The sequence below is a fragment of the Chiloscyllium plagiosum genome, chromosome 8 (genome assembly GCF_004010195.1).
Source record: "Chiloscyllium plagiosum isolate BGI_BamShark_2017 chromosome 8, ASM401019v2, whole genome shotgun sequence".
Classification (NCBI taxonomy): domain Eukaryota; kingdom Metazoa; phylum Chordata; class Chondrichthyes; order Orectolobiformes; family Hemiscylliidae; genus Chiloscyllium; species Chiloscyllium plagiosum.
The window spans coordinates 105,958,968-105,976,622 of NC_057717.1; the positions used below are offsets into that span (position 1 = coordinate 105,958,968).

Genomic DNA, 17,655 nt, shown 5'->3' on the forward strand with positions numbered 1-17,655 from the left:
CCCCAGCTTTTGTTGTTTTATTGACACACTTGAGACCTAAAACAATCTAACCAAACCATGTACTGACCATCGTCATATTGTGATAAATAATCCAAAGAGATGTGGTGAAGGAAGTGCTTAATAAGTTAAAGTATGATCAGATACATGGGGCAGCAAAGCAAAGGACACGTGTTCAGTGTATGTTAAAAGTCCTCTGCATTTTCTGTGCTGAGCAAGTCAACAATCTACACTTGGTTTTGATTTCTGAAGTTTAATGAGATTTGGAGATTTATTCTGAGGTGTGGGGGGGCGGGGGGGGAAGATCACTGGGAAGTACATGGGCTCTGCTCCAGGGGAAATCCCCTGAAATTGTTACAGTTCAAAATAAGACCACTAAATTCTCATAAGATTTAGCCTTCATTGCCTTCACTTCTGAATCCTGACTCCAACATGTGGCAAGCTATTAATTCTCAAGGTTTCCTCCCGAGTTCTGACAGTCATCCAACTGCTGAGCAGCACAGAATCCATCATTCAAGTGCTGTGCAGTAGCATTTAACTATTGCCCATTCCTAACATGGAGTCTGCCCCTGTTTCTCTCTCTTCAACCTCAGTGATCTCTGAACTGCTCAGAGTCAAAACTAAAAACAAACTTGTAATCAATCCTTCCATTGCAGGGTAATGTTGCCTGTTGCATGAATGCTCCCACTCATACACTGCTGGCTATAAGTCTGCAGATGCATTCCAGTGCAACCTTGCTTAATAGAAGTGTGGCCTCTGGGAGAAGTGGGGTTAGGGGCAGACCAGAAAAATCACCCAAAAACCTAACACAGTACAGCACAACCTGAATGTTCTTGTCTCAGGGCAAGCAATGAACTCTCAGTATTTTAAATTTTGATATGAAACTGTTCAATGTATGGTACTGTCCCCCTCACGTGCTCAGACAGCAGCTGACATCAGTGCATGCGCTGAACAAAGCATGCAAAATGATTGCTGGAATTGTGCTATTGCGAACAGAGGTAAGTGTTCTCAAATACCACTCCCACGTTATAGCGAAATCTTGCTGCCGAGACACACTTTTTATATGAGAACTACCTGCAAAGTAGAGGATTTCAGGACTAATGTAATCAAAGACCCAACTTGGAACAAATGATGGGGAATGTGACTGTACATGGTGATCCATGGTGAGAATGGGTTACCTGACCGGGTGATCAAGGACCTTGGGTGTCACCAACCAGAAACCTGCATATTGCAGAGGGAGTGTTCAGGTAAGATCAAATGAGATGCAACTCTGCCTCCAGTCTGTGATCATTGAACATGATTGAACCATTGCTTTTTACAATCCTGAAAATCAGTTTGTGGATCGGGAAAATCAAATTGGCAGAGTTTGCCATGAGGAAAAATTCATAGTGTATTTGGGACAGTTTCCTGAAATAATACGCTGGAAATTCGACCAGGGGTCAGGCTGTTTTGGATCTGGAGCCAGCTTTAATAAATAATCTTGGTAATAGAGGCAGATAGGCCAGAGGGGGTGGAGTTGCCTTGTTAGCAAGAAATGAAATTTAGATCAGTAGCAAGAAGTGATATAGTCAGAAGGTGGAGAATCTGTGGGTAGAGCTGAGGAACCAAAAAGGGGAAAAGACCCTGACTGGAGTTACTTAACTGCCTCCTAGCAGTGGTCAGAATGTGGGAAAGTAAATCAGGAAATAGGAAAGGCATGTAAGAAAGACACTGTTACAATCATGGGGAACTTCAATGTGCAGCTGGACTGGGAAAGTCCGGTTGATAGCAGATACCAAGAAAATGAATTTGTGGAATGTCTACATTGCTTTTTTTTCCCTGGAGCCCACCAGAGAAAGTGATTCTCAATTTGGTGACATAATGAGGGAGCTTAAGGTGAAAGAACCCGAGGGGGCAGTGACCGTAAAGTGATCGAACTCGCCCTGCAGTTTGAGGGAGAAGCTGGAATCAGTATTACAATCTGAGTCAAGGTAACTACAAAGACACTAGGGAGAAGTTGATTGAGAAAGGGAGTCTAGCAGGGAAGATGGTGGAGCAGCAATGGTTTTTGTTTTGTTTTTTTGCAGGTAATTTGGGTGGCAGAACAGAAATTCATCCCAAGGAAGAAGAAACATACTGGTTGGGGGGGAGAGGATGAGGCAACCATGGCTGACTAAGGAAATCAGGGACAACATAAAAACAAAATAAAAAGCATACCATTAATCTTCAGCAGATGGTGTAAGACAGGATTGGGAAACCTTTAAAATCCAGCAGCGAATAAGTGGGGGGGAAAAAAGCAATGGGGTGACAGAATTAAATATAAGTAAGCTAGCTAGTAATAGGAGAGAAGATTGCAGCTGTTTCTTAGATTTATGGAAGAGTGGACATTAGGCCATTGGAACATTAGGCTGGAGCAATCGTAATGGAGAGCAAAGAAATGGCAGAGGAACTCAATAGGTACTTTACATTAACTTTCAGAGTAGGGGATACCAGCAGCAAACCAGAAATTCAGAAGGGTTGGATGCCATAACAGTGCAGAGGGCATCTTCAGGAGAAGGTGCTGGGGAAGCTGATGAGTCTGAATATGGATAAATTACCTGAACCAGACGGACTATACCCCATAATTCTGAGAGGGGTGGTTAAGGCACAGTTTTGTCAAGTGGAGGTCATGACTGACAAAGCTGTTAGAATTCTTTGAGGTGATAATGAGCAAGTTAGACAAAGAACAGCCAGAAGTTGCTCAATAAGATGAGTCCATAGTGTTCAGGGCAAGGTACTGAGGATTGGATAACTGGTAGAAGGCAGAGATTGGTGATAAAGGGGTCGTTTTCAGGGTGGCAACCAGTGACCAGTGGAATTCTGCAAGGCTCGTGTTGGGACTACCACTATAGTAGAACCTCGATTATCCAAGCAAGATGGCCGAGAGGATTTTGTTCAGATAACCAGAAACGAGCAGTAATTTGAGTGCCGGTCATCCCAACACCTATTAGTTTTCCAGCAATGCATGCCATAAATGCTGTTTAACTGATAACTGGTCTATCATTCCTGAAGAAAGGCTTATGCCCGAGACGTCGATTCTCCTGCTCCTTGGATGCTGCCTGACCTGCGCTTTTCCAGCAACACATTTTCAGCAGCTATCATAACTGACACTCGAAATACTGCTTGTTTATCAAACATTTCTTGGTTATCCAGCTATGCATGCCATAGTGACATTTAACCGATAACTGAATGCTGAGTTGCCTAATGCTGTCTTCATGGGACCTTGAGACTTTGTTTAGGTCATCTGAAATTCAGATAATTGAGGTTCTACTGTAGTCTTGTAAGACATTAAGGTCTGGATGAAGGAACTGCAGATGAGAAAAGATAGTTGGAGGGACAGGTAGTGTTGAGAAGGTGGGAGGCTGCAGAAGGACTTGAACAGGCTAGGACAATGGGCAAAGAAGTGGCAGATGGAAATCAATGTGGGAAAGTACGGGTTTATGCAGTTTGGTTTGAAGAATAACGGCATAGACTTTTCTAAATGGGGAAAGGCTTTGGAAATCTGAAGCCCAAAGTGACTTGGGAGGTCTAATTCAGGATTATATTAAGGCTAACTTGAGGTTCAGTTGGTGGTTAGGAAGTAAAATGCAATGTTAGCATTAATTTCAAGAGGGCTAGGATACAAGAACGGAGACATACAGCTAAAGCTTCATAAGGCTCTGGTGTTTGGAATATGGTGAGCAATTTTGAATCCCTTATCTAAGTAAGCCTTGGAGGTATCCAGAGGAGGTTTACTAGAGTGATCCAGAACTGAAGGGCTTGTCATTGAGGAGCAGTTGAGGACTGTGGGTCTACTCTGGAGTTTAGAAGGATGAGAGGGGATCTCATTGAAACTCAGAATACTGAGAGGCTTGGATAGAGTGGACGTGGAGAAGATGTTTCCACCGATACATCCCAGAGTGAAGGGATGACTCTTTAGAACGGCAATGAAAAGGAATTTCTTCAGAGGGTAGTTAATCTGTGGAATTCATTGCTGCAGAAGACTTTGGTCAAGTATTGAGTGTATTTAAAACCAGGATAGCCTTACTAATCAAGGGCTGTGGGGAGAAAGGTGGAGAATGGGATTGAGAAACATTAGCCATGAGGAAATGGCACAGTGGACTGAATGCCCTATTTCTGTTCCTGTGTCTTATGGTCTTATATCTTGGGGGACAGTGACCATAGCGTGGTAGAATTTAGCATTCAGTTTTGAGTGAGTTACCTTGGTTAGAAACAACTGTTAGCAAATAAATTATGTACAAACAGGAGTAGATATTCAACCCCTCAAGCCTGTTTTGCCATTCAAGATGATCATGGTTGATCTGTAGCCTAGAGCTGAAAATGTGTTGCTGGAAAAGCGCAACAGATCAGGCAGCATCCAGGGAACAGGAGAATCGACGTTTCGGGCATAAGCCCTTCTTCATATGTAGCCTAACTCCATATACCTGTCTTTAGCCCATATTCCTGAAAGTCTTTGCTTACCAAATTTATCTCTGATTTAAAACTAACAACTGATTTAGCATCCATTGACATTTGTGGAAGAGAGTTCGAAACATCAACCACCCCTTGTGTGTTGAAATGCTTCCTAACATCTCTCCTGAAATGTGTAGCACCAATTCTCAGGGTAGTCTTGAGGAGGAGTTTGTTGAATGTATCTGTGATAGTTTTCTTGAACAACACGTAATGGAACAGATGAGGGAGTAAGCTATCATATATCTGGTCCTGTGTAACGAGACAGGAATAATAAATGACCTCATAATTAAGGATGCTCTTCGAAGGAGCGATCACAGTATGGTTAAATTTTGAATACAGATGGAGTGTGTAAAGATAAAATCCAATACCAGGATCCTGTGCTGACACAAGGGAGACTACAATAGAATGAGGGAGGACTTGACTAAAGTAGTCTGGAAACAAAGATTTGATGGTGGGACAGTTGAGCAGAGGAGGCCTTTCAAAGCAATCTTTCAAAGTGCTCAGCAAAAGTATATTCCAGTTAAAAGGAAAGACTGTAAGAGGAGGGGTAATCTGCCATGGGTGTCTAAGGAAATAAGGGAGGCTGTCAAAGTGAAAGAGAAGGCATACAAAGTGACCAAAAGTAGCAGGAATCTAGAAGATTGAGAGAGTTTTAAACAGCCACAAAAAAATGCTATAAAGAAAAGTAAGATAGAACATGAGAAAAAACTAGAACAGAATATAGAGACAGATAGCAAAAGTTTCTCTAAATATATAAAAAAAAGTGGCTAAACATTGGTCCTTTAGAGGATAAGAAGGGGTATTTTGTTATGGGGTATGATGAAATGGCCAAGACATTGAATGTGTGTTCTATTTCGGTCTTCACAGTGGAGGACACTAAAAACATGCCAGTAATTGACAAAGGTAGATGAGGACCTGGAAACCATCATTATTACAGAAGAGCTTGTGTTTGGTAAGCTAACGGAGCTCAGGGTAGACAAGTCTCCTGGCTCTGATGGAATGCATCCCAGGGTACTAAAAGAGATGGGGGGAGAAATAGCAAGGGCACTGGTGGTAATTTTCCAAAATTTGCTGGACTCTGGAAAACTGCAAATGTGATGCCACTGTTTAAAAAGGGAATTATAGACCGGTTAGCTCAACCGCTGTAGCAGGGAAGATGCAGCATGGACTCACGAAAGGCATGTTATGCTTAACTATTTTGGAATTCCTCGAAGGTGGACAACAGGGACCCAGTAGATGTGGTGTACCCAAATTTCCAAAAACATTTGACAAGGTGCTGCACAAGAGGCTGCTGCATAAGATAAGGATGCAAGGCATTATGGATAAAGTATTAGCATGGGTAGAGGGTTGGCTGACGAACAGGATGCAAAGAGTGGGGACAAATGCTAACCACAATGGCACTCTATCAGTAACTAGCGATGTGCCTCAGGGGTCGGTTTTGCACCACAATTATTCACAATTTATACAGATGATTTGGAATTGGGGACCACATATAGTGTGTCAAAGTTTGCAGATGACACTAAAATGAATGGAAGAGCAAAGTGTGCAAAGGGCTGAAACTTTGCAGAGGAACATAGATACTTTGTATTCCATCTGCCAGACCTTTGCCCAATGTTGATAAATGTGAAGTAATCCATTTTGGGAGGATTAACAGCAAAAAGGATTATTATTTGAATGGTAAAAAGTTGCAGCATGCTACTGTGCAGAGAGACCTGGGTGTCCTTGTGCATGAATCACAGAAGGTTGGTCTGCATGTACAACAGGTAATTAGGAAGGCAAATGGAATTTCATCCTTCATTGCTAAAGGGTTTGAGTTTAAAAGCAGGGAGGTTATGTTGCAGCTGTACTAGGTACTGATGAGGCCACACCTGGAGTAGTGTGTGCAGTTTTGGTCTCATTTGAGAAAGGATGTACTGGCACTGGAGGGGGTGTAGAGGAGGTTCACTAGGTTGATTCCAGAGTTGAAGGGGTTGGCTTATGAGAAGGGACTGAGCAGACTGGGATTATATTCATTAAAATTTGGAAAAATGAGGGGTGGATTCTTATAGAAACATGAAATTATGAAGGGAATAGATAGAAGTAGAGAGGATATTTCCACTGGCAGGTGAAACTAAGACAAGAGGGCATAGCTTCAAGATTAGAGGGAGCAGATTTAGGATTGAACTGAGAAGGAACTTCTTCACCCAGAGGATTATAGATCTATGGAATTACCTGCCCAGGGAAGTAGGTGATGCTATTTCAGTAAATGTTTTTAAAGCTAAAGTTTTAAAACCTTGACTATTCACCTTATGTATGTCCACGATTTTATAAACCTCTATAATGTCACCTCTCAGCCTCCAACACTCCAAGAGGCCTTAAAAAGCATAAAGGTAAATAAATCTCTGGAAACTAATTATGTATACCAGGACATTTTGGGAAGGTAGGGAATAAATTGCAGGGGTCCCTAGCAGAGATATTTGCATCATTGATGGCCACAGGCAAGGTGCCGAAGATTGGAGGGTGACCAATGTTGTAGCTTTATTTAAGAAAGACTGCAAGGAAAAGTGAGAGAACTATAGACCAGTGCCTCTGACATCCATGATGGATAAGTTGTTCTTAAATGCATTTGGAGAAGTAGGGACTAATTACGGATAGTCAACATTACTTTGTTTGTAGGAAATCATGTCTTACAAACTTGAGTTTTTTTTGAGGAAAATAATAGAGGGCAGAGTTGTCTCTATGGATTTTAGCAAGGCCTTTTGACAAGGTTCTGCAATGGTAGACTGATTTAATAAAATTTAAGTTAGATCACATCAGATCCTGGGAGAGCCAGCTGATTTGGATATGAAATTGGCTTGACTCTGAGACAACGGGTGGTGGAGGGTTGTTTATCAGACTGGAGGCCTGTGACCAACTGTGTTCTGCAAGGATGGTTGCTGGGTCCACTTGTTAATAAAGTAGCGGAGCAAATACATTAGTAACTATACTTGAGAGAAATAGTCTTTAAGGGAAGTCTCCACCTGATTGGTTGATTCCCAGGATATTAAAGGAAATACCTGCAGCAAAAGTAGCTGCAATGATAGAAATCTTCCAGAAATCCTTAGAATCTGGAAAAGTCCCGGAGGATTCTGTTTGATTAAATTATGTATTTTTAAAAATTATTACATCCCTTACTGTTGTACAGTTATGTATTTTAATTTCCTTTTGTACTTAATTTCCTTTTTGAATAAGTATATCAGCATGGATTGGGATAGAAGTAACATTTCAAGATGGCAACATTTATCAAGTACATAAATGGGTCTTGCTAAAACTAAAGAAAGCAATAGGTAGATTTCAAATATGGGGGGTATTCACTAAAGAGAAGAGGTTATGTAGGTTGGGGTATACTCATTGGAAGTGAGGAGTGACCTTATGGATCCATACAAAATTATTGGGGGAACTTCCAGGGTAGATGTAGAGAAGTTGGTTCCCCTTGTGGGCTGGTCTAGGACCAGACAGCATCATCTCAGCGTCAGGGGTTGTCTACTCAAGATAGAGACCAGGAAGATTTTGTTTTCTCTGAATCAGCTAGGATTTCAAGCTGCATTATCAGAAAATGAAATGTCATACCAGAAACACTAACTTTTTTTTCTCTCCACAGATGTCTGCTGTCTTGCAGTGTAGTTGTAACCATTTATGTTTTTATTTGATTTCCAGCATTCACAGTATTCTGCACATGTATTACCTGTGGTTTACCTACCATTGTAAATGATCGTGTACCAAACATCATCATCAGCAATCAAAACCAATACAATAACAGCAGCCTCAACTGAGTTGAGGGTGAGGGTTGCTGTTGTTGTCGAAGTGTACCACACAGTTCAGTGGAGCGGTACCCTCTGCTTGCTGGAGCAGTGCGATCTGCTTTCAGCTGGTGATTGTGTTGTAATCAGGAAATAAAGCAAAGTTGCTGCTGGTAATTGCCTAGCTCATGTCTCGAGCTGGTAGCTGTCTATTGTAATCCTCTCTCTGTGGTTCACTGGCTGTCAATTGTTGTGATACTTGCCTCAGAAAGGATGTCACTTGGACAAGTTCCCTGGGCTGTGCTACCGAGAATTTCCAGGGGCTACTGAGAGGGGAAAAAAAGGTTCCCAATCTGCTTGCACTTTGTCTTTCTCTCTCCTGAGCAAACATTTTGATGGAAATAACCCTGCCTTCCTGCAAACTTGGAAAACCTTTAACATCTCACTGAATAAAAGAGTGCTTTGGGATTTATGTAATTAATTTTATTAAAGCTTGTGGTTCCTGGTCTGCCTTTTGCATCTGTTTGGGATGCTGTTCAGGCAGCTGGGTCATTGGGTGATGGTATTCCCAGCAGTGGATATCAGAAGTTATTAGATGGTTTTTACCATGTGTCAGTCTAAAGAGAAAATAAAAGGATGGAATTAGTTAGGAGTCAAATCAGAATTTTCCAGGCTGATTGAGCAATGCTTACATTCTCAGCTCCCTCTTTCTACATTGACATGAGTTTGTGAATGGGACATGGACTGCAGAAACAAGCCTGGCTAGTGCCAAGGCTGTGTTTCAGTGTCACTTCCCCAACTGTATCAGATTAAATCCAGAATGAACCAGATTGCTTTGCAATGTCCTTGTCTTAAATCAGGTGACAAAGCAAGTGATGTTGGAGTGGGGATTGGACCTTAATCACTTAAAATTATTGCTGTCCTGTGTTAATGATCTGGGCTATGGCTTTCATGCAAAGGATTGTCTCTTGGGATTGCAGTGCTAGTGCTGGGGGAGTGAGTGGGATTAGGTCAGCTCCACGATGATGCTTTCCTGGTTGCTGTTCCCTTTCAGACACAGAGCCAGCTGTTAAACTCCAGCACGTAGTGGAGCTGTTACACTGCACCAGGTGAGACCAGCGCTTTACCTTCCTAATGCCACATCACTACAAAGCACTTAACCATCATGAAGTCCTAGAAGAACATAAAACAGTACAGTACAGTACAGGCCCTTCGGCCCTATGGTGTGTTGACCTTTTATCCTACTCTAAGATCAGACTAACCTACGTACCCTTCATTGTACTATCTTCCATATTCCATTAAACTCAATCCCCCTTCTAATGAAAATCAACACACCATATACCTTAACAACTCTATCGACTTGGGTGGCAGCTTTGAAGGATCTATAGACACGGACTGAAAATGTGTTGCTGGAAAAGCGCAGCAGGTCAGGCAGCATCCAGGGAACAGGAGAATCGACATTTCGGGCATAAGCCCTTCTTCAGGATAGACATGGACCCCAAGATCCCTCTGTTCCTCCACACTGCCGAGAATCCTACCTTTAACCCTGTATTCTGCATTCAAATTCAACCTTCCAAAGTGAATCACTTCACATTTTCCCAGGTTGAACTCCATCTGACACTTGTCAGCCCAGCTCTGCATCCTGTCAATGTCTCATTGCAACCTACAACAACCCTCCACACTATTCACAACTCCTCCAACCTTCATATAATCGGCAAACTTACCAACTCACCCTTCCAAGTCATTTATAAAAATCACAAAGAGCAGAGGTCTCGGAACCGATCCCTGCAGAACACCACTGGTCACCGAGCACCAGGCTAAATACTTTCCATCTACTACCAATCTCTGTCTTCTATGGGCCAGCCAATTCTGTATCCAGACAGACAGGTTTCCCTATATCCCACACCAACTCACTTTCTGAATGAACCTACCAGGGCAACCTTATTAAATGCTTTGTTAAAATCCATGACCACCACATCCACTGCTCTACCCTTCTTCATCAATGTATTTTGTCCCATCCTCAAAGCACTCAATAAGGTTTTGAGAAATGACCTGCCCCTCACAAAGCCATGCTGACTATCTCTAATCAAACTACGGTTTTCCAAGTAATCATAAATCCTGTCTCTCAGAATCCTCCAATAATTTGCCCATCAAGACTGACTAGTCTGTAATTCCCAGAGTTATCCCTATTCCCTTTCGTGAACAAGGGAATAGCATTTACCACTCTCTAATCATCTGGTACTACTCCAGTGAGGACGAAAAGATCATCGCCAAAGGCACAGCAATCTCTACCCTAACTTCCTGTAGTAACATTGGATGTATCTATCCTTATGTTCAAAATTTCCAGCACATCCTCCTTCCTAACATCAACCTGTTCGAGCATATCAGCAAGTTTCACACTGTCCTCAGAAATGACAAGGTCCCTTCCACTAGTGAATACTGAAGTAAAGTATTCAAGTAAGGACCTCCCCTGACTCCAGACACTAATTCCCTCCACTGTCCCTGATTAGCCCCACCCTCACTCTGGCCATCTTCTTGTTCCTCACATAAGTAAGTGTAGAATGCCTTGGGGTTTTCCTTAATCCTACTTGCTAAAGCTTTTTCATGCCCCCTTCTAGATCTCCTAAGTCCATTCTTCAGTTCCTTCCTGGCTACCTTGTAACCCTCAAGTCCTGTTTGATCCTTGCCTCCTCAACCTTGTCAGTTTCCTTCTGCCTCTTGATTTGATGTTCCACATCTCTAGTCATCCAAAGTTCACCCTACCATCCTTTCCTTGCCTCAGTGGGACAGACCTGTCCAGCATTATCAGCAAGTGCTCCCTACACAACCTCCACATTTCTGTCATGCATTTCTGAGAATATCTGTTCCCAATTTAGGTGCCCCAGTTCCTGCATAATAGCAATGTAATTCCCCTCCCAAATTAAATATTTTCCCATAATGTCTGCTCTTATCCCTCTCCATGACTGTAGTAACGTCAGGGAGATGGGGTGACTGTCACCAAAATGCTCTCCCATTGAGTGATCTGACACCTGACCTGGTTTGTTACCAAGCAACAAATCCAATATGGCCTCCCCTCTAGTTGGCCTATCTACATATTTAGTCAGGCATCCTTCCTGGACACACCTGACAAAATCCACTCCATCCAAACTATTTGCATTAAGGAGGTTCCAATCAATATTAGGAAAGTTAAGTTCACCCATGACAACAGCCCTGTTACTTCTGCACCTTTCCAATTTCTGCCTCCCAGTCTGCTCCTGCATGTCTCTGTTGCTATTGGGGAGGACCTATAGAAACCGAGCTGGGAATTTGTGTTGCAGACGTTTCGTCCCCTGTCTAGGTGACATCCTCAGTGCTTAGGAGCCTCCTGTGAAGTGCTTCTGTGATGTTTCCTCTGCCATTTATAGTGATTTGTACCCGCCGCTTCCGGTTGTCAGTTCCAGCTGTCCGCTGCGGTGGCTGGTATATTGGGTCCAGGTCGATGTGCTTATTGATTGAATCTGTGGATGAGTGCCATGCCTCTAGGAATTCCCTGGCTGTTCTCTGTTTGGCTTGTCCTATAATAGTAATGTTGTCCCAGTCGAACGCATGTTGTTTGTCATCTGCCTGTGCGTCTACTAAGGCGAACTGGTCGTGTCGTTTCGTGGCTACTTCGTGTTCATGGATGCGAATCGTTAGCTGTCTTCCTGTTTATGTCCTCATTCTGTTGTCTTTCCCTTAGGCATCTGTTGATGAAATTTCGCGGGTATCCGTTTTTGGCGAATACATTGTCTCGGTGTTCTTCTTCCTCTTTTTGCAGTTCTGGTGTACTGCAGTGTGTTGTGGCCCTTTTGAATAGTGTCTTGATGCAACTTCTTTTGTGTGTGTTGGGGTGGTACACTCTGGGTTCATCACCCTTATTCCTGACACTTCTTGCATTCCAATAGACACACTTCAGCCTTTTGCCCTCTGAAGTGCCTATCCCTCCTCATAGACTTCCTGCACACTGTATCTGCTGTTCACTATGTACTCCATCCTCTGATCCATAACTCCAGTTGTCATCCTTCTGCCAATCTATTTAAGCCCTCCCAATGGTGCTGTGTGATTTTTAACAAAAGGGTATACTTATTGGTGAGGAAACGACCCCAGGGGGTCCCTTTCCCTTTCCTGACAGTTACCCAGCTATCTTTATCCTGTAATTTGTGTGATGGCCTCCCTATAACTCGTCTCTGTTACCTGCTCAGCCTCCCAAATATTCATCCAGTTCCAGTTCCCTAATGTGGTCTGTGAGGCTTGCTTTATAAATACAAAGTTATTTTAGAATTCTAACACAGCTTTCAGCTGACTGGTCTAATTCCCACCTCTATCTTTTTGCTCAGTGAGTTATTAAGATAATCCAGGCAATGAGAGACTGAAGCATTGGTTCAGAATCCTGGCATGATATCCAGCAGGATAGTGGCTGTAGGTGCCCTCCCTCATTATGGTACAGGTTCTTGCAGCCCATGATAACTCTCCCATCAAACAGCGTTAACCTGCCCATCCACCAGGGAGAAAGGATTATCACAGTCATGGAAGGACTGTTCATGAGAATCACCTGTCCGAGTAAAGAGATGATCGAGGCTTGAACCAGTACCACAGTTCAACTTCTGTAACAGTATAGTGGGGAATGGAGATTCAACACCAGTATAAATATCGAACTCAGGATAAATGTAACAACATCACTGTAGTGATCCTCAATTATAACAACCCATCATGAGGTAGATATCACTTTAGATGCAGAATGAAGCTCTCCATTTTCTGTTCAAAAAATTTCTCCCAAGCCCAATGGGGCAGCACAGCTGCCTCACAGCACCAGGGACCCAGGTTCAATTCCACCCTTGGGAGAATATTTGTATGGAGCTTGTACATTCTCCCACTGTCTGTGTGGATTTCCTCTGGGTGTTCCAGTTTCCTTCCATAGTCCAGGAATGTCCAGGCTCAATGGTTAACCATGAGAAATGCAAGGTTATAGGGATAGGGTAGTGGGGTGGGTTAGCATGGACTCAATCAGCAAAACTGCCTGTTTCCACACTGTAGGGATTCTATGATTACCCTAATTTCTTATTCACGAACTTATGTAAATGTATATAAATGTTGTAACTGTACCTACATCTATCACTTCCCCTGGCAAGTCATTCCACATACGAACCATCCTCTGTGTGAAAAAGATGTTCCTCAGGTCCCTTTTAAATCTTTTCCTTTCACCTTAAAAAATACCCTCTTTTACCTAGCTCCAGCCTAGGTAAAAGACCTTTTCCAATCACCTTATCTATGCCCCTCATGCTTTTATAAAGCTGTACAAGGTCACCCTTCAACCTCCTACATTCCAGCCTATCCAGCCTCTTCTTATGAGTCAAACCCTCCACATCCCGGTAAATCTTTTCTGAACCCTCTCCAATTTAATGAGATCCTTCCTTCCTTGTCTCCTACAACAGGCAAATCAGCTTCTTGTGGAGGAGTGTGGTGGCTGCTAACACCTGTGCACCACGAGACAACAAGACAGCCTAACAGCCCAGAAGAAATCCATTTGGCCATTTTACCTGTGCTAACCAAAACAAAAACCAGCCTAATCCCACCTTCCAATTTCTGGTCTGTATTTCATTCCCAGTTTTTAAAAAAGTAATTCTGGTTTTTGTCTCCGCCTCCCTTTCACACAGTGAGTTCCAGCCTTTAGTACTCCCTGAATTAAAATAATTTCTCAAGTCTCTAGTCCCTCTGCTTTAAATCCATGCCTCTCTGCAAATGTAACAGATCCTCCATAATGTTATACTTTCAAATAAATCTGTCTTCTATTTCAAAGAAGATAACCTGGGCCAATCCAATCTTTTCCTCAGAACTAACAATCTCCTGAATCTCTCCTGTACTGTCTCTGGTGTGATCACCATTCTTCCTCTAATGCAGTACACTAGCCCTGAGCTATAGCCTGATTACTGTGATTGTTAGTTGAGGCTGTGAAAGATCCTGTTTGCTGCCTTGACCATGTTATCTGTCCTGTTACTTTGATCTGTGGACATTCACGTTGAGGCCAGTACTGGCGCCCCACTTGTAGTAAGAGACGGGGAGACAGTGGAGCAGAGGGAACCGGCCAGAGGTTGGACACATGGAGTCAGTGAATGTAAAACTCACATCAGAATCTGAGGCATTGGACATATGTTTCACCATCAGCTCTTTCCTGGTGCACTCAATACTTTGGCCTGTTTAAAGAGAAAGGAAGTTCCATCAGTAATGGTGCTGCTATACTTATCCTGTTGATTAGAGACTACAGTCTGGAAAGGACTGTGTTACGATCGAGCCGTCCACTATCACCTGATGAAGGAGCGTCGCTCCGAAAGCTAGTGTGCTTCCAATTAAACCTGTTGGACTATAACCTGGTGTTGTGTGATTTTTAACTTTGTACACCCCAGTCCAACACCGGCATCTCCAAATCATGGAAAGGACAGGTGACTAATTGACTCAAGTTACTGATGACTGCCATTAAACACTATTAACTTGACCAAACCTTAGGGCAAAATATCACTGTCCTTATATGCTTTGTAACTAACTCTCAGATTATTGAGCAGGAAGTTGATATAAATTAGTACAGACATGAATGTTCGGCATTCCTGATGACTCAATCAGGTCAGCAGCTCTGCATTCCTCACAATCCAAGGCTGAAACCTTCGGTTCTCCTGCTACACACGGCTCAGTACCAACACTGAACTTTATCATTCCCAGTCAGCTGAGAAAAACTGGCAACTGTTCCACAAATTTCAATGTCCACCTAGACAATCACATGATAAGTTATAATTCCCACTGAGTATTCATAAGGATGGTGACTTCCATCTTTTGTGAGCTCTCTCACTGATGACCAGAAGTGAGTTAGTGCCAAGCATAGGGTACACCGAGATCCCAACTCCTTGCTAGTGTCAACACTGGAAAAGTTTCTGTTTGGAATGAGTCTTTATCCTCCCACACTGGGCCGCAGAGGAGATGGTCATCTACACTCTCAGTTCTTTGCAGTATTAGTGCATTAGTCAGGGATAGTTCTTTTCGGTATTAGTGCATTAGTGCATTACTCCCTGCGTAAATGGATGGAGCAAGATCTCTTAACTGAGGTAAGAGGTATGGCTAACAGAAATCAGTGGTTTTAATTAGAATAGGTACTGATCAGGCTAGGAGTCAGGTTTACAGTTCTCCAAAAGCCATCTCCTACAGAGCCCAGTGCAGCACTGGTGCTTGGAAACGGATGGACAAGGAGGGGACACTTTAGTGGAGGATGGACAAGGAGCGGACATGTCAGTATTAAAACCAGCAACAAGCCAGATGAAACAACTTTATAAAACTGCAGTAAGAACATGAAGGTGCTACGAACTTGATCTCTAAGAATGGGAATTAGAATTAGGAAGCCCTCAACCTAGGCTTCAAATCTAATTGTTTGTGACTATAAAAATATTGTATGAGAGTTTAGGTGTTGTGTTAACTTCTGTTTCTAATCAGATAAATCGCAAGTTGGATACAATTTTTTAAAAAAAGCATAGAATTAATACTGTTCAACTGACCTCTCTTAATTCTGGCAATGGTATTGTTTTGTTTGTTGGAATAACAAAGGTTCTGAATCTGCTCCTGCATATCAATCATTGCTAATCTGTGTGGAAATACAAGTGGGGAACATAAATGATTACAAGCTCAAGTAAGGCAATTCTCATTCTCACTCCAAACATCCTGTTCATTTTCTTTGGGATGTTCCCATTTCCCACTCTGCACAATCTCTAACCCGAGGACTGCTGCTTTCTGCTGGTTTTGCACCAAGAGGACATTCGGTATGAGCCGAGATGATGAGTGACAGCTGGCAGAACATCACAGCCAAGCCTAACCCTCTCCTCTTGTTCCTGCACAGGTCACGGGAAAGCAACCACAAGCAGAAATCAAAACCCTGGCTGAGTCCAAGGGACACACTGACCGATTACTGTTAGAGCATTCTTGCTGCTCTGGTATGGATCAGTCTTACCCCCGATTGTGTAATGTTAAATGCACTATTCCCTCAACATCTCAACCACTCTCTTGTTCTCTACCTTACAATCACTTTCTGTGCCACCTACTTAATGTCTTTCAATTCCTGTTCAGGATCCAGTGATTGTACTTGTCTGCATCTCTGTATTAGTCTCTCTAGAATCTGTATTGAGGGGAAAGAGCACAAGAGATTACTCTGAAATACTGAAGCCAGCCATAAAACCCAACAGCATAGCTGTCATTGGTATTTGCTTTGGCTCCATCATACAGTGCATTGCCTTCCTACTGTATGCTGAGTAAGACAGTAACAGTGATGGGGATTCTGCAGGCAGTTTGTGTCCTTGGCTCAAGAACAATATCAGGCAAGGTTCACACATCTGAGATTAGGAAACATTGTGCACTTTTACAGGTAATTGTCTACAAATGAGTGATCTGGGTGTCCTGGACAGGACTCCCACTCAGATTCCAGTACCTCCATCATATGCCTCAGATATCCATGTATAAAGTTACTGGTAATTTATTTGTTTCATGCTTGGCCTTGTAGTTTAAATCCTTTTCTCAATGTGTTTGTCATAAACTGCACTGCTCAGTGAAGCCCCCCCCGCCGAGATCCACAGTTGTGTGACTGCATGTCTAATGGATCCTCCCAAATGGACAGAAGTAAACTGGGAATGCTAAGTCAAGAAAACTCCCTGCGTAAATGGATGGAGCAAGATCTCTTAACTGAGGTAAGAGGTATGGCTAACAGAAATCAGTGGTTTTAATTAGAATAGGTACTGATCAGGCTAGGAGTCAGGTTTACAGTTCTCCAAAAGCCATCTCCTACAGAGCCCAGTGCAGCACTGGTGCTTGGAAACGGATGGACAAGGAGGGGACACTTCAGTGGAGGATGGACAAGGAGCGGACATGTCAGTAGCTGAAATGTGTTGCTGGACATGTCAGTATTAAAACCAGCAACAAGCCAGATGAAACAACTTTATAAAACTGCAGTAAGAACATGAAGGTGCTACGAACTTGATCTCTAAGGTACACATGGTGCAACAGTTAATAAACTGGAGATAACTTTATTTAAAACAGACTGAACGGCACAGTACTTTTCACATGGCTATACCTGATTATATTTCTTCTGATTTTGTCTGAGTATTTTGCAATCTGTCAAACTGCTCAACAGATCATCCTCTTGAATAGCTGCAACCAAATAAGAGTGACAAATATTGAATGCACTTTCACTTTATTCCCAGTCTTGGTTTTCTGTGAATCACCCATCATTAACACAAGTGAATGGTCACCTGGGTAGGGAGCATGGGAGGGGACGAGTGGGAACAGTGAGGAGATTTGCTTTCATTACTTTTCCTGCCCTTTGCTTAGTATATCCATTGTCCCTTACATCAGACTGAGCTGCCACAGAATGATGCACAAATGAACA

At 42.8% G+C, this 17,655-nt stretch overlaps 1 protein-coding gene across 2 annotated transcripts in view; it reads right to left on the reverse strand.

The window, feature by feature from the left end:
- Positions 1–8,146: 8,146 nt before the first annotated feature.
- Positions 8,147–17,655, reverse strand: part of LOC122552303 (myosin-13-like) — a 25,387-nt gene continuing 15,878 nt past the window's right edge. Inside the window, exons 9-13 of one of the 2 annotated variants that reach the window (XM_043695031.1) lie at positions 17,341–17,417; positions 16,319–16,392; positions 15,779–15,864; positions 14,367–14,434; positions 8,147–8,842 (exon numbers count right to left, since the gene is read on the reverse strand). In XM_043695031.1, the coding sequence (XP_043550966.1) occupies positions 8,828–8,842; positions 14,367–14,434; positions 15,779–15,864; positions 16,319–16,392; positions 17,341–17,417 (320 nt within the window). In that variant the 3' untranslated portion in view covers positions 8,147–8,827. The remainder of the gene's footprint in view (positions 8,843–14,366; positions 14,435–15,778; positions 15,865–16,318; positions 16,393–17,340; positions 17,418–17,655) is intronic. The other variant, XM_043695032.1, reaches the window with a different exon arrangement.